The sequence below is a fragment of the Camelus dromedarius genome, chromosome 6, assembly GCF_036321535.1.
Source record: "Camelus dromedarius isolate mCamDro1 chromosome 6, mCamDro1.pat, whole genome shotgun sequence".
Classification (NCBI taxonomy): domain Eukaryota; kingdom Metazoa; phylum Chordata; class Mammalia; order Artiodactyla; family Camelidae; genus Camelus; species Camelus dromedarius.
Genome location: NC_087441.1, coordinates 24271178 through 24293780, shown reverse-complemented (window position 1 = coordinate 24293780; position 22603 = coordinate 24271178). Strand labels below are relative to the sequence as shown.

The 22603-nt window shown below is 37.0% G+C and overlaps 1 protein-coding gene across 5 annotated transcripts in view; it reads right to left on the bottom strand.

Annotated features, from left to right (window-relative positions):
* The window catches only part of MAP3K5 (mitogen-activated protein kinase kinase kinase 5), a 202174-nt gene that overhangs the window by 98364 nt on the left and 81207 nt on the right, over positions 1-22603 (bottom strand). For 4 of the 5 annotated variants that reach the window (XM_031456407.2, XM_031456408.2, XM_010983676.3 and 1 more), the window contains exons 2-5: positions 20941-21080; positions 7323-7346; positions 1922-2115; positions 972-1140 (exon numbers count right to left, since the gene is read on the bottom strand). In XM_031456407.2, coding sequence (XP_031312267.1) covers positions 972-1140; positions 1922-2115; positions 7323-7346; positions 20941-21063 — 510 coding nt within the window. In that variant the 5' untranslated portion in view covers positions 21064-21080. The remainder of the gene's footprint in view (positions 1-971; positions 1141-1921; positions 2116-7322; positions 7347-20940; positions 21081-22603) is intronic. The other variant, XM_031456405.2, reaches the window with a different exon arrangement.

Here is a 22603-nt window from a genome sequence, read left to right as displayed (position 1 = left end):
CTTGTTTGAAGAGTTTGGATTACGCAGATAAAACATGAGTTACCACATCCGACCTTAAAAAACGTAAGCCATCTAGCATGGTAATGCCATGTTGTCTAAATGTGGGTGGTTTACTTCTCCATGGAGCCAGATTCCTGGTGTGCAGTGTCTTACCAATTCTTTTCAGGGAAATAATGTCTAAAATATCAAGGATATGGAACAACTGACCAAAGTTCTAAGTAACAAAATGATCTCATTCCAACATAAGTAAGCTCTCTAGTCATGGGCTCCTAAGTGCCACACTTCTCAACGTATGTGAAGCTCTGTTGTCCATGTGAAACCTTACTTGGGCCTGAAAGGTTGGGAAAAGGAAACCAGAAGTCACTTAAATTTTACTGTAAAAATCCAATAGTAAATTCCCAACCCAGAGAGGATTTCCTTCTACTTACCATAATTTAAACATTTTAAGACATATAAAAATTATAGGGCATGTTCATGTTTTACATTATATATTTTTAATGTTATTTTTATAATTGATCATTTGCACATTTCTTGCTTCTGGCTAGTTAGATCCAGCACTATTAATTTCCAGCAACACAATTTCAAGGATTAAGAGACATGTCCAAAAAGCTCTAAAAATTTCTGGTTTTTGCCAAAACAAAGCTTTCATTTATTGACTGACAGGTGTGCCTGAGGCTAACGAATAGAATAGGCTGGCTGTGGATTAGCTATGCATGCAAATTTTTCTTTTTGTTCTTTTGGAGGAAAAAGTCAAGCCTTTACTGTACAAGTCTTTCATAATCACTGACGGTTAACTCTTATGAGTCTGTTTTATTTATCATAAAATCTCTGGACAGAAAGCATTGGAGAGCCAATAAAAAGTCCATGTAGTGACATGAACGACTTATTAGCTAACTGAAACTGGATGTTAACATTCCCTTATTCTTCCAACAGGTTATATGACTAAGATTTTACCTCGAGCATCTTCTTACCTGAATATCTCTGTAGGAAAGTAACAGATTTATGACAATATCTGCTGTCAAGACTTCAATATTATCCACTCGCTGTCGAATCCTTGCCAATTCAGCTGCCAACTCTTTACCAGTGTATAAGTTACGAGCTTTCCTGATATCACTGAGTATAGATTCTCGGAAATACTGGCTGTTGGGAAAACACACATTTCAAGGAGTTAATACTAGAAAGGATTTCAATGGAAAGCAATGTTTTTATAAGGAAGTGAATGACATTTGCAGCATTCGTGCCTTTCAGTTCATTAAGTTGCATAGAAGGAATACCTCATCTATGTGGCATTAAGAAATTTGGGCATCCTATTCTTTTTACGCTCTATCTTGCTTCAGAAAGAATTAAAGATAAAGACACTCCATGTTAATGAATTTTCCAAGACCCTGCAGTGTACCACTTAAAATGCTAAAACTTTATTTTTTATTTTATGGTTTTGAATAGATATTGTTTTAAATAAACTAGGTGTGCCTGCGATTTGAACAGGATATATAACATTTACTTTCTGTTTCATCATTGTCATTTATTAGCATAAATGATTGCCCTTAACTAAAATAAAATAATGCTTTCAGCAATTTTTAGTGACAAGAACAAGAGAGTTCTTGTCCTTACACTAAAAGTCCCTGGACATTTATTCAGGTAATGTTTCTGTCCTTACTTTGAATATATTTTTAGCTCTACCCATTACTATAACATAGTTGGCAATCTTTTTTTTTAATGATTTTAAGTTGTTCTCCTGTGAATAAAGTGAACAAAACGCAACAGGTGGACCATGGGGCATCTATTTTATCCATTTACAGGACCTTATATATTTTTCCCTGGTTCTGGTCTGTGTGCTCTATGTAAGGGAAATCTGATAATATGCACAAGGGAGGCAGACTAACACTTCATTATCCTCACAGATGGCATTATTCAACCTCACCTGGAACTTGCTTGTGCCACCTTCAAAAGCTGAATGAAACGATCCACAAGAGGTAAGCAGATGGGTCCAAGAAGCAGCTCGAAGTTCGGCTGCATGAGCTCTGTCAAACCCTTCATGAAGCTGCTATCACAGCAGTAGACCTTGTTATGTGGAGTTATCATGTAAGGAACAAACGTGTAGTTCCCAGTGCACATCTGTGGAGAGAGGAGGCACCAGGAGGCGGTGAGCTGGCCTGCAGACTCCACACGTAACCCCACGTCTTACCTCAGTGGGTCATGTTGAATAATAATCCTGAATGTGAAGGGAAATCAAAAAACCTCATTTCTTATGTATGACCTCTGAGAACATAAATCCTCTCCAATTTCTTTAATTGCTTACTTAAAGATGATATAAAAAACCAGCACGACTCAATTTCCATCAATCAATTAAATATTTATTCATCATTTCTCATGGCCAAGGCATTATAATCTATGCTGCAGGAAAAACAGGGTAATTTAAAACACAGTCTTCAGCCTTCAGGGAACTTCCATTTTAGTCAGAGAGACACAGCATAAATACATAGAAATAATATGAGCTCATGTTTAAGGGCTGCCCACGTGACAGCTCTGTGCGTGAGATGCCAGATCAAGCTGTTCCCTTCCAGGATGCTCTGTCTCAGTCACAGCTCCATTAGTGTCCCAGTTCCTAAATCTAGAGGCCCTGAAGTTATCCTGAATGCTTCCATTTCCTTCACCTCCTATAACCTGTCAAAGTCCTGTCCAGTCCATCTCCAAAATAACTCCCATATTTGCCCATTTCCCTCCATTTTCTCTGCCGCACTTCGACATGCCTGGCCCGAGCCACTGTAAGTGGCTTTTAGCTGGTCTCCTTGCATCCACTCTTGCCCTCGAATCTATTATCTACGCAGCCATTACAATGATCTTTTAACAACCTGTATCAGATGACTTTCCTTCAAGCCTCCTCTCCTGCTCCTGGGATAGAGATAAAATGTCCCTGTAGCCTACAAGGGCCTGACTATCCAAACCCTGCCTCTCTCTCTCTAACCTCAGCCCGTGTTGCTCTCAGCTCACTCATCATGACTCTGATGATGCCAAGTGAGGGTGCACTAGTGCAAACAAAAGTGGAGCTGGGAAGAATAAAAGAGAAATTGGATGGGACACCCCTGAGTAAGTGACTCTGACTGGCGCTGAGGGCTCACAGAATGGAAGTGAATACAATTTAAGGATTTGAAACTCTAAAAGTTGGGCAGTGGGAATCATGGAACGATAAAGAGCAGGAAAGAAAACGTAATTAAAGCTGTGCATTTTGACAATGTGGGCAGAAAACAGAGTGAATTGAAAGAGAAAGAAACAAGATTTCAGGAAATTAGGTGGGAAGCTATAAAGCCTGACCAGATTGGCAGCGGCAGCAGTGGACAGTTAACGCACGTGCTGGATGTCAAAAAGAATGAGTTACCGAGACTCAGCCAACTGGTTACAGATATTGAGAGAGAGGAAGAAGGCGACTCCACAGTTGTAAATGGGGCTCCCTAAGAAAGACTGGGATCCTAAACGAAAAGCAAGAACTCAGAAAGCAGACCAGTCAATTATGTATGAACAGATTACACTTGGAGGGCACTTATTGTATGTCAGGTCATACACAGAATCTGAGTTCCAATTAAAATATGAGAAGAACTCACGGGAGAGGCTGAGATCTGACCTGGGGTGCATAGGGTAATGTGCACACTTTTGAAAGGCTGGGATTTATGGGAAGCAGGACATCTAGAGGGGCCATGTTCAAAAAAGAGCTGGACATATATGATTGGAAATATAAAAGGGCTTCAAACCAACATACAGACCTGGGAATTCTCTTGTATGGTTGAATCTGAGGAAATGGGAGTGACCTCTAAGAGAAAAACCAGAGAGAAAGAAAAAAAGCAGAGGGCTGAAAACTAGAATGAGATGGCTGGAAAACTCGATCACTCTTCTAGGGAGCCCAGGAGCCCAGATAATTTGTTCCATGTCAGCATTACAGAGAACAAGGCATTACTTCTCTTACCCTTTGAACTAAACAAATGGGAGCAAACAATTATTCACCACTTGCATGTGACAAGGAATGAACAGTCATTATCTTCATGGCAGCCCACTGAGGAAGGCGATCTTGTCTCCATCTGACAGGTGAGGATTCAGGTTGGGTGGCAGAGGTCACGCAGCTGGGCTGGGCTGTGCCTGGGACTCCAGCCCAAGAACTCCTTCTCTAGAGGGCAGGCCATTATCGCTAGGGGTCTGGGCACTGTCCTGAGTGGCCTCAGCATGCTGGCATACCAACCCTTTGCCTCAGGTCACCTTGCACAGAACCCTGCATGAACCAAGTTACTGATGAGAAGTGCCAAATGCCGTTACGGCCAGACTTAATTATTTATGAACATGTTATTCTTTGAGGCACTCATAGGTTAGGTAATGAGGCAGAAACTGGACCTGACTCCCATCTAAAGTATGAGAAGAACCTCTAAAGGTTGAGACTTGATTTTTAAATCAAGTACATGAAATTGTTCCTTTTCCAAGTTCTCCTTCATGGAACAATAATTGGAAGACTGGTCAGGAAGAGAGAAAATAAACATATCCTGCTTCTAAAATGTTACCAAGGTCCCACAGCAGGTCCCCCCAAGTTAATCCTTTCAGCCAAGCGGTTGCCTAAGCAGAAAAGAAAGGCAAGTATATCAAGAGGTTGCTTTTCAAAGCTTCCGGAGCTTAAACTATGAGTGGGTTATAAAAGAGCAACAGAATCAAATACTCTTGTTTGACATAAGCACTTGGACTCAAAATTACAAAAGAAAAGGCTCTGAATCTTCAAGTCATGAAAATAAGGACAAACAGATGAGAAGCCAATAAACCAGAGAAGCACTATTAGAGTTTTGCAATATTATTCTTCTGTTGCTAGATAACGTTCTGTATCCTCAGAAGCCTTAATAGCATGTGTATTTGTGTATAAGACAAGACATAGAATACATTATTTTTGAAATACTGGGCACTGGGGAATAATGTATCCGTGTAAAACTAATTCTGGGAGAAAATGACTATCAGATGTCTAGGGGTGTGTTGAGCACTGGAGGGGTAAAAAGAGAGAAATGAGAGTCATGCAAGTAGTAGAGAAAATCAGATGCCTGAAACTGTCTTTAAATCCCATGGAATAAGTCTTCAGAATCCTTGTTGAAGGTATTCAGCATGCTAAGGATTTCTCCAAGTTCCTGGCCTCACTACATTTTTTTGAGTCTCTTCCACATGTTTCTAAGGCAAAAATTTTTTTTTCCAATGTCCCACTGTCCAAAAAAAGGGGAGAGCAAAAAGCTGCAAGAGGTCTACAGATGCTCCTAGACCTGAGCTGTGAGACAGCCCAGAGAGCGCGCAGCGGGGAGAAAGTGTGAGAAGGTTATCAACTGCTGAGAAAAGCACTTTTTCAAAATAATGAACACAAATAATACGGGAACATTTATTCCCCAAGTTGGCTCATGTAACTTAGAAATATCATTACTGCAATTTCTATTCACAGATTGCTACTAATCCCCGAGCCTGAAATGAGTAATAATCCAAAGCAAGTGAAAGCAACGACTTTGTGACCAAGAACAGACACCTGAGATGCAGCAACGGTCTTTTACTCATAAGATACTAGTTCTAAAACATTTCAACCTGCTTCTTGAAGTAGAAACACGATATTTCCTTAAATTTCGAAACACTAAGTCATGGTCTTAAAATAATAAGGCTAATCTTTCTGGTCTGTGCTTGTTTTCATGGCTATAAAAACTCACAGCTCAAAATCTAGATGTAGTCTCTCCAATTATCTTCACTGCTGTTGTTAAAAAAGATGCCAATTCTGTTTTCCAATTTTTAAAAATTACATAAAGATGTACACATAAGTGTGTGTGGAAAATGAATTAAGCTTCTGGGAAGAAATGCTTTCCACATTCAAACATATTGAAATATATGCTCAAAATACTCAGCTTTGGAGGACACCCAGTACTGGAAACACTGTAGCTCACTCAAGTCAGTGGGTGACTTGATTGTAATGTGCAGTATTGGATCAACTTATAAACCTGTTTCCCCACTTTTCCAATCCATCACTGGGCATGATTAGCTCTTCCCTGACATTCAGGTAAATGCTACCCCTTCTGAAAGACCTTCCGTGACTAGTGGAGAGAAGAGTGGCCCCCTCTTTAGCACACTGCCTTATGTTAATTTTCTAATTTGTTTGTTTGCTTATTTGTTTATTGACCTTCTCCCCCAACTAGACTATGGCACTCCTCAGTTGTTGCCTCCTGGGACAGTTATGAATAAGCTGTTCCACTTTCAGACCCTATGGTGAATCCCTTGCAGTACCAAGCCCCGAACTTGATGCACAGTTCATGTTCAATCAATGTTTTCTTAATAAATTCTGGTACACTGAATTGATGCCTGAAGCAATAGTTGCTCATTTCCTATTGAGATATGAAGGATGAGTTTTTAATGGCAAAATTATTTATGTTGCAATGAGCCTCTGACTTGAAATCTTTCATTTCTTAAATCTTAATTTCTTAAGTTTCTGATCTGAGGGAAAACTACCCATTGTACTTTTAACCATATCATCTTAGGTGGAATCCTGTGCAGATCTTTATGTAGTATGTTATTTCCACACTGAGTTATAGTGATGCATTCTTCAAGATTTTAAATACTGGTTTACTTTCCAAAAGGAACAGTACAACCACTGGCATAACAAGGCTGATTCCAGAATATATTATAATTTTTCTTCAAGCATTTAAAAATGTTTAAACTTATTTTGATCACTTTTGAACTTTAGTTTAATTCTGGGTGGAGGGTATGAATTTTTAAGTGTAGTCTCAAAAGGTCTCAGAGTGTACTCTACAAGACTTAGGATCTTAAGTCAATCTCAACAGACAGATGCTTGATAGAGATAGAGGTATCTACGTACACATATCCCCATGTATATGTGTGGATATGTATATTTATAATCTGTATATAAACAGTGTATATATGGATACACAGTGTATTTAGAGACACAGATGTGTATATATAGATATACATACACACATATGCACACGTATGTGTGTGTGAATCTGTATATCTATATATGTTGCTTTAGTGCCACTCATAATTATTCAAAATTGGATATACTATGGGAAATTTTTTTCTAAACCATAATTATACATGGAAGAAAACAGATATCAGTGTCACATCCCATTAATATAAAGTTTCAATATAAAGCAATATTTATGTAAAATAACCCATATTTATATTGACAAGTCAGAAATTTTAAAAAGGGAAAACAGATAGGAATTAATCATTTACAGAAATGGAAAAAAACACCAGAGATTAGGTGATGGAAAAGAAAAGATTAAAAAGTTTCTGGAAGGGTTAAGCAAAATACTCACAGTATTCTTCTGGCAAATGATTTCCTGAAAAGTGAGAAAAGAAAAAAAGTAAAGGAGAGGTTAATACAAAATTAATTAATTCAATTAATTGATTGAAATATTCTATGTGGAAAAATTTGTATTAACGATTTTATTATTTATTATTAGCAATTGGAAATTTAGAATGTGTAGAATAGAAGGTGTTGAATAAGTTCCTGCATCTAAATTACAGTCTGATGGAGGAGACAGGTGTGCACAAAAGTACCATCTGTGGTTTAAGGAACACGGCACAAACATACAGAATCCAAAAACCGAAGAACCTAAAAATCATTTCTACAGCATATGTATGTGTGGAATTACCTTATCAGCTGTGATCTTTTCAGGACGAGGTTAAAATAAGTATGCTTTCCCAAAGCACAGTCTCACTCAGGCCTAGGAAGGAACCTAGCAATATGCTTGGAAGAAAGCTGGAAATAAAGGGTATTGGCTACTCATCTGAGTGGGCAAATCCACACGTAGACAATAAGGACATCTGACAATAACTGTCATATTGTTACATCTTGTACCATAAGAAGCGAAATACAATAAATGCACTTCAGGCAGTTTCTGTATCTACTAGGTTGTGAGAAACAAGTGAGATCATGCAAATAATGTGGCTATACCGTGTCTGGAGCAAAGCTAGCTCTCATGTTACTATTCCTAGATTTTAAAATGACTAGGACATGGAAAAGATGATCTAGAAGGGACTGTCGCATAAAGGTTTCACTGAGGTTGGGGGATGATGATTTAGAAAAAAGAGATGGGACAGTGTTTTGGGAAAGATGGCATGTATGTTGCTATGAGAACAGGACACGTATGGCATTTGTGGAGCCTCAAGAGTGGTCCATCTGGCTAAGAAGAGGAACCTGCTCAGGCAAGGTAAGAGGGGAGCAGAGGAGCGATGCAAGGCCACTGTCCCTCATCCCAGCATCAGTGTGGGGCAAAGGGGCACCTAGGAGGGCTTTGGCTCAGAGCAGTATGTAAGATTCTTGAACATTTAAGGGTAACAGATGAGTAAACAAAAATCTATAGAGGAAGGAATTGTGTAGGGTAATTCTGACAGTCATAAAGACGTATGTAAAATATTAAAAGAGACCCTTCAATACCTTACAATCTTGTTGATGAAAAAGGGACACATACACATTTAAAAAGGAACATCATAAGCTTGGATGCTCAGGTATGTATGCACACACACGCTACGTCAAAAGAGTGATACTATGCAAGGGCTGGGGATCCTAAGGGAAAGAAGATGTTCCTAGAGATCCAGGAATATTGAGAAGGTCGGCAGAGAAAGTGGAACTCAAAAGGCGCCATGTCACGACTTCCAAAGGCAAAGCAGGGAGGTGGGGATCCGGCCAGAGGACCAGGAACTGCAAAGGCCCGCTTAGAGAACAATAAACATTATTCCTGGGGGCTCCAAAAGACCGTTCATTGGGAGAAGTATAGAAGAGAGAAATAAGGGATATTTGAAAAAGACCTCGAATTTAATCATTGGGCTAAAACAGAAAGTTCACTTTGGCACATACTGACAATACCAGAAAGTTATCTGGGGCCTTAGTGAAGATGGCCTTGAATGCCAAAATAAAGTACTAGGTTCTGCGGGCATTTGGGTACATGACAGTGCAAGTGTTTTCGTAGGTGAGTGATAACACGTAAAGAAGTATCAACACACACAGGGACATGTTTGTAAAAGCAAAGGTTGGGAACAACGTAACGTTCTATCAACTAGAAACCGGCTGAATAAACTATGGTACCTCCATTCAATGGAACACACTGCATCTGAACAAAGAATGAGGAAGTTCTCTATAGAGTGATATGGAAAGATCTCCACGATATACTTACTGCTAAGTGAAAAAAAGCAAAGTACAGAAAGTTTTACCCTGTGCTGCTATTTATGTATATAAAACAGAGAAAAAGAAAATTCTAATTTGTATATAAAATCTCTCTAGAGGGATACACAAGAAATTAACAGTGGCTGCCAACAGAGAGGGGAGTTGGCTGCTGGGGGAACAAGGATGGGAGGATGACTTTCCACTAATATATCCTTTTGCACTTATAAATTTTTGTATCATGTGAATATATTACCCAAGAAAGATAAATAAAAGATAAACCTTGTTAAAGTTTTAAAAATATGAATTAGATAGTGGTATAATACAGGGAGAAGCATTTAGATAGCTACTGCCAAAGAACAGGGATGTCAAAATAAGGACTTGGACAATGGTGGTGCCCTGGGGAATGGAAATCAACAGATAGATGAGTGACATTGTTGAGGAAGGTTGAAAGTGGCTTCTCCTACAGTGTTTCAGAGGTAGTTAATGCATCTCTCTCTCTCACACACACACACACACACAAATGGTTCATGAAAAACAAATAGAAAAATGTTGGATAATCACAAAGCCAAGAACATAGTATGTAGAATTTTACAAACTTGATTTATAGAGCAATTTCCCCTGAGTAGAAAACTATACCCTTTCCTGTTATAGGCATATCCTTCTCTCATCCTTCTAAGTAACTAAAAACGCCCTTCTCTGCATTCTTTATCACATAGCATCCTCTCCACATAGCTTAAGAAACCTGTTCTCTGTGAAGCTAGCCTTGACTGCCTTCAATGACACCTAACCTCCTAACAGAAGCAGATGACATCCTTATTTTGGCCATCATTACCCCTCATACAGACCTCTATGACAGCACTGCACATACGACATTGCAAATATCATTTCATATGATTCTCTCATCCTACATCATGAGCTCCTTGGATGCGAGGGCCATGTTTTGTTCGTATTTGTATCCCAACTGATTGCCTGGCAGGGCATGTAGTCAGTAGTCAATAAAAGGACAAATACATTAATTAGTTAATGAATGTATAAAATACTGGGCCATGAATTTGGGTAGATACGTTTAAGTCTTGGCTCTGCTCCTGACTGGCCACGTGTCCTTTCACCTCTGTCTAATGTAACACACTGGGAGCTGGACTGAGTGATTGCTGGTCCCTTCCAACTCAATATTCTATCATTTACTTTTGGCTAAAGGCCTATCACAATCAGCGTTGTCCTTGTGTCACTGGAAGGAGAGATGCCCTCATGCCCAGCACAGGAGCTACTCCATCATTATTTCTGTTGGGCGCACCAGGCACAGAAATGGAGGTGGTATTGAAGAGAGCTGTGGGGAGCGCTCAGTGAGCTGAAGGCTCTCCTCTGGCTGGCACCATACAAAATAACCACAGCTGCTGTTGGCCAACAGCCAGTCCATTAGGTCTTCCTGAAGAATTGCTCATTGAAGTAATAACCCTCTTGCAGGTCTTTTTTGCATTTATTTCAGGTAATATATGCATTATAACAAATTATAGAACTATATTAAATTCATCCCTGTAGAAATCTACTGAATTCTTATTAATGCCTGCTCATGTTTTATAGAAGTTAAATGGATACAAACAGTTCTCTTGAAAGAAATAGAGTTTCCTCACAGTGTATGATATAACCCGAAAGAGGCATCAACTTTAAAGAAAGAAAGGTACTTTTTGTGCATTTTAACTCAATAAAAATAAATAGCAAACAAGACCTCAAAAGGTATCTAATTTCCGAGGTGGAACAGTGAATGTTTATTTTGTACTAAATCCATTGAAGGAAAAAAAAAATAGGGAGAAGGGGAATACATTTAAGAGGCAACTGCAATATTTCACATCACTTCATGGAAACTTCTCATCTAAAGTGCCTGGAAATAAAAAGAAAAAAAATCAACATAAACTCTAGTTCCTTACCAGTGAAATGTTCCTAAAGGTGCATTACCCCACTACAACTTCATTCTTACCTAAAGTCTTTAGGGGGCTTTTGATCAGTGCATCCCCTGGCTGTGCCAAAAACATCCCCAAAAGTTTTTCAATACTCAAGGACCCTTTGATAATTAAACAAGAGTCTAGCCTAGGTCTCATTCCAAGGGAAGACAAAGACAACTTTGGATAGCTATTTGGGACAATGTAACACTGAAGAGGTCATTGTAAGGACAAATAAATGGAGCACCTCCAAAATTGGAAACTTTCTGTGCCTAAAATTTAGGTAATTACAGCCAGGGGAAGGAAGTTGGGAACAGCTGGTGTGAGGCTGCCAAGTCAAATCCACTTAGGGTGGAAGAAACAGAGTTAGCAACCAGGATCTGTTTCCTGAAAGAAAATAAAGGAATGGGCTGGGAGTCCTCGGCTAGGAAAAGAAGACCATGGCTTCCTGCTGGTGACTTCCTGGTTCTTCTCTTCAGAGATCTCTTTCTGTCCCAGTGGAACATGGCAAGTTTTCCACTAAAGTTGGGGAAAAAGGAGTATTTCTTCTATTCCCCAGCTCCATCCTCTTGCCTAATTGTAATGCTTCAAAACTAAAGAAAGAAATATCAGATGGGCTGTTGTGAATACCACGGGCCTCACTAAGAAGGTGGGACTCATCATTACTCTCCACATCTGAGCAGGCTTGGGATGAACACTCCAACACAGATGGCACAGAATTGGCCCATATTTAAAGTTGGGGGAAGGGGAGGGAAATAGCTCAGTGGTAGAATGCATGCCTAGCATGCACAAGGTCCTGGGTTCAATCCCCAATACCTCCATTAAATTTATTAAAAAGTTGGAAAACTAAGTACATTTGTGCTTAAATGTTATGCTTACATGAAAGCTTAAGTTTAAAAAGAAACAACTCAATCTAATAAAAACCTGGAAAATCATATTTTTAATGGATATATGAAATCTGCTGACAGATTAGAGGGAAATGTACCTAATGACAAGTCCCAAAATGTGGGGCTTGTCCTGCTCTGACACTTATTATCTGTGTGTGCCTCTAAGTCATTGCATCTCTGTGGATTTATTTCTTGTCTGTAAGAAAAATATCTTCCATCTGTTCAATCTATATAGTAAGTACCTAACTTGTCTATCTCATTGGGTCATTTTTAAAGATCAAATGAAATAAGTTTGTGAGAGACCTTTACACATTTTAAAGCCATATGCAATATGAGGTATTAATACTATCAAAGCAAACAACCCGAATGCAATCCCTACATTATCAGATACAGAGATATCTTGTACCTGTGTTGTTCATGATCACAGGGAGAACACATCATAATCACAGGTAAGACATATGAGCAACTGTCAATAAAAACAACCTGTAACCCAAATCAGGTTAAATTATACTATGGCTGGAAAGTAATCCTCAAAGAAATTCTAGACTCTCTTCCCCTCTGCTATCAATTTTGTTTCATGTTTAAATAAATATATCTTTGTGGGAGAACTCTACTGTAAGTAGATACATGTCTTTAAACGGGTCTGAGATGCTGAAGAGTGACATTTTATACACACAGCATTTGAAAGAGCTTCCTAACACAAACGTCTTATAGTCTATCATTATTATTATAATCAACTTCCCCTTCTTTGTCACCAGCTGTTTCTTTCAGCAATGCTTAAAGAAGCCATATCATTCAAGTGCAGGTATTCCTTAAAAAAAAAAAAAACTGTATTGTGGAAAAGTTACAGGTGTAATGAATTTTGGTACAGTACATTACATTTTACACATAGATATCAGTAAAAATTTCAAGGATGCATTTTAAAAGGGCTCAAATAGGATGATGTGTTGGAGTGCCACAAAGGTCAACTTCCACAGAAAGATATTTATAATGAACAAAAGGGAACAGAATTCAGCAAGCCTTGCCCCATTTGGGTGGGAATTGGGAGGCTTGTGTGCAGAGGTATTCCTTCTTGCTCCTTCAGGTATTCAAAGTCATGGGCCTGTGATGAAAGTCTCTATGAATGAAGAGACTATCTGGTGTCAACCCAGTGACATGATGACCTCTGCCATTCACTTAGCATAAGTTTCCCTCTTCCTTTGATGAAATGGCATTAAGATGCTATGGGACAGGGAAGCATAAAGAAGGAATTACGAAGGAAAGCAAGGACCAACTTTATCCAATATATAGATAATTCCTTTGAAGATGTGATATTGCTAATTGACATCAAAGAAAACTGGATTCTCCAGTCTCAAGCTTTTTCCCAAGCCTCAGGGATTCAACAACTGGAAATCAACTCCTGCTAAAGAAATCATTCATCTAGTTCATCAATTCAAGATCGTCATAGAAAATCTGGATAAAGCATTGCTTACGTGTATTACTTATCTGCTCTTCTCCCAAATTAACTTTTTTCCTCTAATTTGACATGGAATTATTATAGCTCAGGTAAAAGTTAGATCATTTCTGAAATGAGTAAAATAAAAGAACAAGACTTTTCTTTTCTCTGAACAGAAAAAAAAAAATCTTTCCATGAAATATTAAGAAGTGTATGTGATGGCTTGAACAGGGGAGACACAGAATGCCATGGTTTACAAATCACTGGTCAGTTACCAAGTAAACAAGACACCTGAGGCAAAAGTCCAGGAGCAGTGCTGTTATGTGGGGCAGGGCCAGTGTTTCTAGTTCACAAATCGTTAGACTATTTTATAGGATTATATTCTCAAGTGACCTTTCTCCTAACACTTACTGTGTACTTTGTATCGCTAAGTTAAGTGCTATTTTAGAGTGCTGAAAAGAATGTAGTAAGAATTAGCTGTAAGACTAACATAATTATAAACCTTTGGGGTAACACAGATTTTAATTCCATACACAATTTAATCTAAAACTAAATTCATCTTATCTACCTTGGTAAGGGAGGTAAAACTTTAAGAAAAAGAAGTCGTGGGTGCAAGCGGGAAAAACAGTTTTTATGGGTTTAAGAATACTCTAGAATCTGAGCAACTTTGCCAAATACATGTAAAAATTCAACTTAAGTTCAAGGTATTTATAATAGAAAGTATCTTGATCTCACCAATTTACTAGAAACTGACACAATCATCAAAATTTACAACATGGACATTACTGCTTGCTCTTTTCAAAACTATAATTATTTGCTTCAAGGGGAAATAAGTGATCACCAGAAAAACAGACTTGATATCCAATTTCTCACACATAAACTCTAAAAGAGATTAGATCCCTCTGTATCTACAGATAAACATCAGGGGTCTAGGTACCACAAGACTGTTTGAATGAGCAACTGTGGTTGTTCTCAAGGTTCATCTATGTTGTAGCATGTGTCAGAATTTCCTTCCTTTTTAAAAAATATGAAAATGAATATATGTATGAATATGCATGACTGGGACATTGTGTTGTACACTAGAGATTGACACATTGTAATTGACTGTACTTCAATTTTAAAATATTTCCTTCCTTTTTAAGACTGAATAATATTGCATTGTGTGTATATACCACATTTTGTTTTATCCACTCATCCTCTGATGGACATTTAGGTTGCCTCCACCTTTTGGCTATTGCGAATAATGCTGCTATGAACATGGGTGTACAAATATCTCTTTAAGATCCTGCTTTCAATTCTTTGGGGTATATACCCAGAAGTGGACTTGCAGGATCCTATGGTAATTCTGTTTTTAACTTTTTGAAAAACTGCCATACTGCTAAAAATTGCTGATTTTTAAAGGGCTACTTTAGTGATAGTATTACAACTTTTGGTTTGCATGCCTACAATTTCATGCTAGTCAGATACCAGTCTAGAAAATACTAGATTCATTGAGGCAGAGGAAGAGTTTCAGCCATCACATGGGTAGCTACTATATTCAGTGAGATCATGAAGGATTAAGCATGTAGATAGACTGCTGTAGAGGACAGCCTATAAAGGCAAATCCCATCTGGAAAGTAAATTTTCAAGCAATGGATACAGAGAAACATACTACCAAATTTCTTGAACAAGGAATAGTCTCACATAATCATTATGTTTCAACACAAGCTGTGTCACCACTAACTGATGTGCATCTCAATCTCTAGACAAACATTTATTTTCTAAAGGATAAAATGGGAATAAAGCCTATCTTAGTGCAGAAAGGAAGATCCAAATACAAGTGAGACTTTCAAACCACAGCTAGAACATTAAGAAAAAGAAGCTTAAGAAATATTTCGAGATTCACATGCCCAAAATATATGTAAATTATCCCAATGAATAAAGAAAATAACAGACCATAGAAACTTCCATTAAAAAGGTTATTGTGAAATATTTCAAGTATATACAAAGTATAAAAATTAATCACACACCCCTTTAGCACAGCAAAGAAAACCATCAACAAAACAAAAAGGCAACATACTGAATGGGACACGATATTTGCAAATGATGTTTAGTAAAGGATTAATATCCAAAATACATAAGGAACTCATATAACTGAATATCAAGAAAAAACCTGATTAAAATATAAGCAGATGATCTGAATAGGCATTTTTCTAAAGAAGACATACAGATGGCTAATAGATACATGAAGAGATGCTCAACATCACTAATCATCAGGAAAATGCACATCAAAACCACAATAGATATCACATTACACTTGTTAGAACGGCTATCATCAAAAAGACAAGAAATACCAAGTGTTAGCAAGGATGTGGAGAAAAGGGAACCATCATGCACTGTTGTTGGGAACGTAAATTGGTGCAGCCACTGTGGAAAACAGTATAGATATTCCTCAAAAAACTAAAAATAGACCTACCATATGACCCAACATTTCCACTGCTGGGTATTTATCGGAAGAAAATGAAAACACTAACTTGAAAAGATACGTGCACCCCCATGTTCACTGCAGCATTATTTACAATAGCCAAGATATGGAAGCAACCTAAATGTCTATCAATAGATGAATGGATAAAGAAAATGCGGTGTATATATACAAGGGAATAATACTCAGCCATAAAAAGAACGAAATCATGCCATTTGCGGTGACATGGATGGACCTAGAGGATATCTATGCTAAGTGAAATAGAGAAAGATAACTACCGTATGATTTCATTTGTATGTGGAATTTAAAAAACAAATCAAACAAATAATGCAAACAAAACAGAAACAGACTTATAGATAACAGAGAACAAACTGATGGTTGCCAGAGAGGAAAAGGGAGTGGAGATAAGGAAAATAGGTAAAGGGGATTAAGAGGCATAAAATTCCTCTTATGAGATAAATAAGTCACAAGGGTGTAATGCACAGCATAGAGAATCTAGTCAATCATATTGTAATATGTTTTGTATGGTGACAGGTGGTGACCATTTTGTACTGTATAAAAATATTGATCACTATGTAGTAAACCTGAAATGAATATGATATTATAAGTCAATTACATCTGAATTAAAAAATTAAAAATTAACCAAATGTTTTCATACCCCCGTGTATAGACCACCCAGACTGAGAAATACAATATTACATATGTAGTTGAAGTCTCCTGTCATCTCCTCTCAATTCTACTCCACTCCTGCCCTTCAAAGAGGTAACTATTCCGAATTTACTTATAATTCCCATGCAAACATCTAACCTTTTATAACACATATGTACACAAAAGCACTGTCTTACATGTAATTACCTTTTGTATACATGCATCATACTGTACACAGGCTTGTATAATTTTTTTCCCTCAGTGCTGTTTTTGAGATATATTGATAGTGATACAGAAAGCTCCAGTTAATTCATTTTAAGATCTCTATAACATTCCATTAAATGACTATACCAGAAAGTATTTATTTATTCTTCTGTTGATAGATACTAACCAACTCTTCTGGGGGTGGGCTTATTACAAACAATGTTATGCAATAATATTACATACTCTAATAAACATCCTTGATTATATCTCCTTATGCATGCCAAAGATTATTTTCCAGTACACATCTAAAGGAGGAACTGCTGACTCCTGGTGATATGCTCACTGGATATTATGAGACACTGCTAAATTGATCTTTGAAAGGTAGTGGCAATACATTCTCCCACCAACAATGCACATGTTTCTCACTCTTCACAGCCTTGCCATTGGGATTAGAAGGGCTTTTAACTGTTGACTATTTCATGGTGTGCAGTGGTATTTTCTTGTTCTGTTTTGCTTTCTTTTTCTACAAAACATTGTTTAAAGTGAGTGGGGAGTGGCCCCGAAAAAAGAGAGGAAGGTAAACTAGGGAAAAGGGGCAAGAATCACAAGGTTTAGAGCTGAAAGCTGTTGTTATTAAAGGAGTTTCTGATGATAGCAGAAATGGTTCATTAAACAACTTCCTCACTCTACTTAGTAGCTGTTCATTATTTCTTCCAAGCCCTTTCTGATGACAGATGCATTTCGTGAATCTGTCCCACAACTCATTGGCCAGTGGGGTCCAAACTTATTGTTCCATTTACTGAGAGACCCCAAGTGAAGATCTGGTCATTTCTATAATACATGAAATAAATCAGAAAACAATTGTTACAGCAATTTCTTATTTTTAAGTAAATGTAAATTTTAGCATAGAGTCTCGTTTACAGGCACATAAGAAATTTTTATGTTATTTATTTAAAGAAAATTGTGAAAATTGTGTTATTACAACGCTAAGGGGAAAAAAAGAACATCAATTTCCCTCTCTCAAAATGCAATAATGATCATTTTTGGGGGAAAAAATTAAATATTTCATTCTTACCACAATAAAAGAGCCCTTGTAATTCAAAATGGATACAAATCTTATTGCAAGTAAATGATTAGACTCTAAGTATCCTTTCATATGAAAACTCAGACATAGGTTTAAAGTACTTTTATTGTTCCCATCAATTATTTTTCAGGAGCTTAAACTTACAAAAATTTTCTCCTAAGATTTCTTCCTGAGAATTTGCTGCCAAAGAGAAACTGCTCTCTTCAACAAAGAGCAGTAGATGAAAATAAAACTGGTGCAGCTGTACTTTCTAGGTGTCCAAAAATCAACCTAAGTGAAGCTAGACACGTCACAAGAACAGCTTCCTCATTCAGTCTTTGCCCTGTGAAAACAGGGAGTCACTTCACTTCGACTTTATTTGGCTAATTCATACGCAATATATTATTTATAAATATCTTTTATTTTATTTATTATTGTATTATTTTATTTTGGTGGGGGAGGGGAGGTAATTAGGTTTATTTATTTTTAGAGGAGGTACTGGGGATTGAACCCAGGACCTCAAGCATGCTAAGCATGCACTCTACCACTTAAGCTACACCCTCCCCACTATAAATATCTCCTGTTCTGCCTTATTTCACAGCCGTTTTCCTTTCTGTTGGTAGATGGCAGGGATTATAGTTACACCTATAACTATCTGCAACAGAAATAAATAAAATGAAAAATACACACACACAGACACACACGCAGACTTTCTTCAGAACTGTAGGAACTTCTAGGGCTCAGAAGAAATTGTTAGACTGAAAAAACCACTTTCTATCCCAGAGAACTTTGTCCTCTGCAATCAGACACCTATTTGGGCTTGAAATGAACTAAAGAAAATGGCAAAAGCTTAAGTTAAGGAGGAAGACAGAAGAAGGGGTGAATGCTGCATGGAACAACTCAGGAGGTATGGTTGATGGATTTTTCCAAGTGAGCACACTTAGCAGGAAAGTCTGATATCCTTCTAACTAGAAGTAATTTCAATGAAGTTTAGTGGTGAGAGAGGCAGGCTTTGGAGTCAGGCAGATCTGATCCTAAATTTTACATATCACCTTGGGCAAATGATTGAATTTGTTACGAGTCTCAGTTTACAATCCTATAATTTGGTGATAGACTGTATACCTCATAGGGATGTTTTAAGAATTAAATGTGAAAATGTATGTGGGTAAAGCACTTAATACGCACGTAGTAAGTGCTCAATAACAAGCAGCTACTGTGCAGAAGATAAATGAGTATATTTTAGGTGGATGAACCTCTTTGAAGAACTGTTTATTCAAATATCAATAACAGTTCTACACAAAGGCTGGCTGAAAGCAATTAAATAAATCAGCTTATTTGTCCCACACAAATTTCTGGTAAGATTAGCTTTATCTCTTTCTCACAAATGTTTAATTTTAAAAAATTTCCCTAGGAAGGAACGGCCATGAAATTAAATCGCCAGATACCAGTAGGGCAAGAATAAAAATAGCAAAGAGTGAAAAATGTCCAACATAACACTGCCGGCTTAAAAGAAACTTAATGTAAAGAAAATAAAATAACAGAATAAAAAGAATAAATAAAATAACTTCACTCCTTCATCAACTACTAATATATGTTGTAAATAGGTCCAAATCAAAATGTTTAATTAAAAATACACCCTTATGTTTCACTCATATGTGGAAACTTGGGGGAAAAGACACAAACGAACTTATTTACAAAACAGAAACAGACTCACAGACATAAAGAACAAACTTAAGGTTACTGGTGTGAGGGAAAGAGGGTGGGAAGGGATGGGTTGGGAGTTTGAGATTTGCAGATACTAACTGCTATATATAGAATAGATTGACAAAAGTTTCTTCTGTATCACACATGGAACTATATTCAACGTCTGGTAGTAACCTATGATGAAAAAGAATATGAGAAGGAATATATGTGTGTATATGTATGACTGAAACGTTGTGCTGTGCACCACAAATTGAGACAACATTGTTAAGTGACTAGACTTCAATAAAAAGAAAAAATAAGTCATCATGAAATGGATGATACATTAATTAACAGGATAAGTCTGGGGTAAAATTAAGTAGGGATTTCTTAAAGAATTCCTCCAGGTGAAAAGCAGATTTAGACAGAGTTGGGGAAAATCTCTTAGAACTATTGCAGAGTATTCTGAAAAGGGATAACCTATCAATCCCCAACACAATGCCTGGCATGCAGGAAATGTATTTGCTAGATGACACTCTGCAGATTTTTTAGAAAAAGCTATACAAGCTTTAGATACTCAGATAAAAGCAAAATACTACTAAATTTTTTTTTTGCATAGATTTTGCAATAGAGACCTTCTTATACCAACTACTAAGCTATTAGAAATGTGGCTTTGGGTTTCAGGGCTCTATGTCCCAAAGATGGCTTTGATTTGGGAACTCGAAGATACAGATGAGAAAAAGCCACAATGAGCTAGATGGAAGTTTCACAAAGGAAATGAAGGCTATCAGGCTCAGCACGAGTTTCATGCTGAACTGTTAGATGCTTTTCAAAGACTCACACAGTGTAAAATCAGTTGGCCTCACAAAAGCATTTTAAGCAATCTTTTTGGATGGAGGAAATACCCTCCTATCATTAAGTTCCATTAACGGAGAGGATGACATGGGACACGCTGGATCTTGTAGACAAATACAATAAGTTTTTATTCTTCCTTCCTCATCTTAATTGAAATCATATCCCTGTTAAACAGGATGGCAATTTTCTGGGGATAGCGAATTTCTACTCAGAGTACTTCCAGTAGGAAGCGTATTTCTAGTTGGAAACAGGTGTACCCAATGAAACCCCCAGTGATGACACAGCACGAGACCTTATGCAACCTCCTCTTCTTTCTCCAGTGTGTGTACTCAAGACTTCCTATTAACAGTCTCATCAGCTGCAACTCCAACTGGAGCTCAGATCTCAACTCTAAGTTTTTTCCTACCTGTGTATGATCAGATTTCCACACTGAATTCCAGATAAAACTCACAACTTAAGTAGTCACTGTTGCATAATGATCAGACTGACAAAAACATCCTTTCACAAACATAAGCTGCTTGAGTGCTTTGTGGATGATGGAGAGGTAGCCCTAAAACACTGGTGCCTAAAGTAAATATTTAGTAAACAAGTGAGGTACCTTCAGTGACTGCAGAGAGTCTGAATTAGTATCACAGTAGAGGATGATGTTGTTGGCCATGCTGAAACTTTCTCTCACTCCAAGGTGGTAAAATAAGGACGGCTGCCGGAAGGCATCACTCATCTCCACCACGGCAATATCTGCAAGCAGAAAGAAAAGTCCGCAAATGATGACTCCTAAATAATGCCCAGTAAGCACATTTTAGTTTCAGTAACTTAGTATTCAAGGAGGAAATGAAATGATAGGGATTTTCCCTCTTCATTTATCACTGAATTTTAAATTACCAGTTCTACTCGGAAGTGGTTTTACAAACTGCAGCAAACCTGCATTTTTTAAACAAGAAGGAGATCATATAATTACTGGAAACTAAGGAGAGTCTGCAATGGTGGGCCTAATGGTCTCTGTTAAATTTCAGCATTGATTGAAAACAATTTAACTAAGGTTCCAGTAGCAGATCCACAGGAAAGAGTGGTAGGTAATAAACATAAAATAAGATTTAAAGAACCAAATATGTAAGATTATGACTCAATCCAGAGCTGTATTTTATAATTAATTAATACCTAGCAAGTCCTTAGCAAGCATAATGAAAAAAAGGAGAAAGCAAAGATATAGAAATTATGACTAGGAAGGAGACTATAACAACAGATAACAAATTCTTCCAAAGCTCAAAGATAACTAACACCAAGGCAGTATAAACCTAATACCAAAATTTGACAATGTCACAAAGTTAAAATTCAGATTAGTGTCGAACTCATTTATGTATACAGACAAACAAAGTAAAGAAAAATGAGCAAAATGCACCAAGCGTTATACTATAAGAACACTAGGTCATGGGTTTAAAACTTATTTTGGGAATGCAAGGATGGCTCAGTGGGAAAAAATCATCAGCATCCCCAAAGATGCCCTAAGTACTTTAATTAAAATTCAAAATCTATTTCTAATTAAAAATCTTTGCAAACTAAAAACATAAGGGCATTTCTTTAAAATGAAGAATAATACATATTTCATAACAATTGCCAACTTTGTGCTTATAGGTATTCCCATGAAAATCAGGAAAAGAACAGGTTGTCAATTATTCTCACTACTAGCTAGCTTCCTGAAAGTCCTAACTAATATAATAATATTTCAGAGTATGTAAATATAATTCTATAAAATAAAATACACAGTTATCATTACTTGCAGATGTTATGATTGCCAACCAAAAAATCCCAATAGAATCAATTAAATAACTATTATAAGTAATAATATAAAATAGTAAGGTGTCGAGAGGCAAAATTATGAAAACTAAGAGCTTCCTTTATAATCACAATAAGCTTTTGGAAAATATAATAGTTAAACAGATCCCACTCACAAATGTTAACATACCTTACAGCACATTTAACAGATGATGCTAATTTGTTTAAAATACGTGCACTAAGTGACAGATGAAAGGTTAATATCTTTATAAATCATCTCTTATTGATCAATTTAAAACAAATAAGCAACCATAAAAATATTACAGTAGAAAATTAGGTTATGGACATAAGCAGGAAAAATCACAAAGTATAAGTAAAATGGTGAATATAAAAAATATTCTACAACTCACTACCAATTAATGCATGTTAAGCCAATAATAAAGCCAAGTTTTTTTGTCTAATAAGTGGCCAAAAATATTTCAAAATAT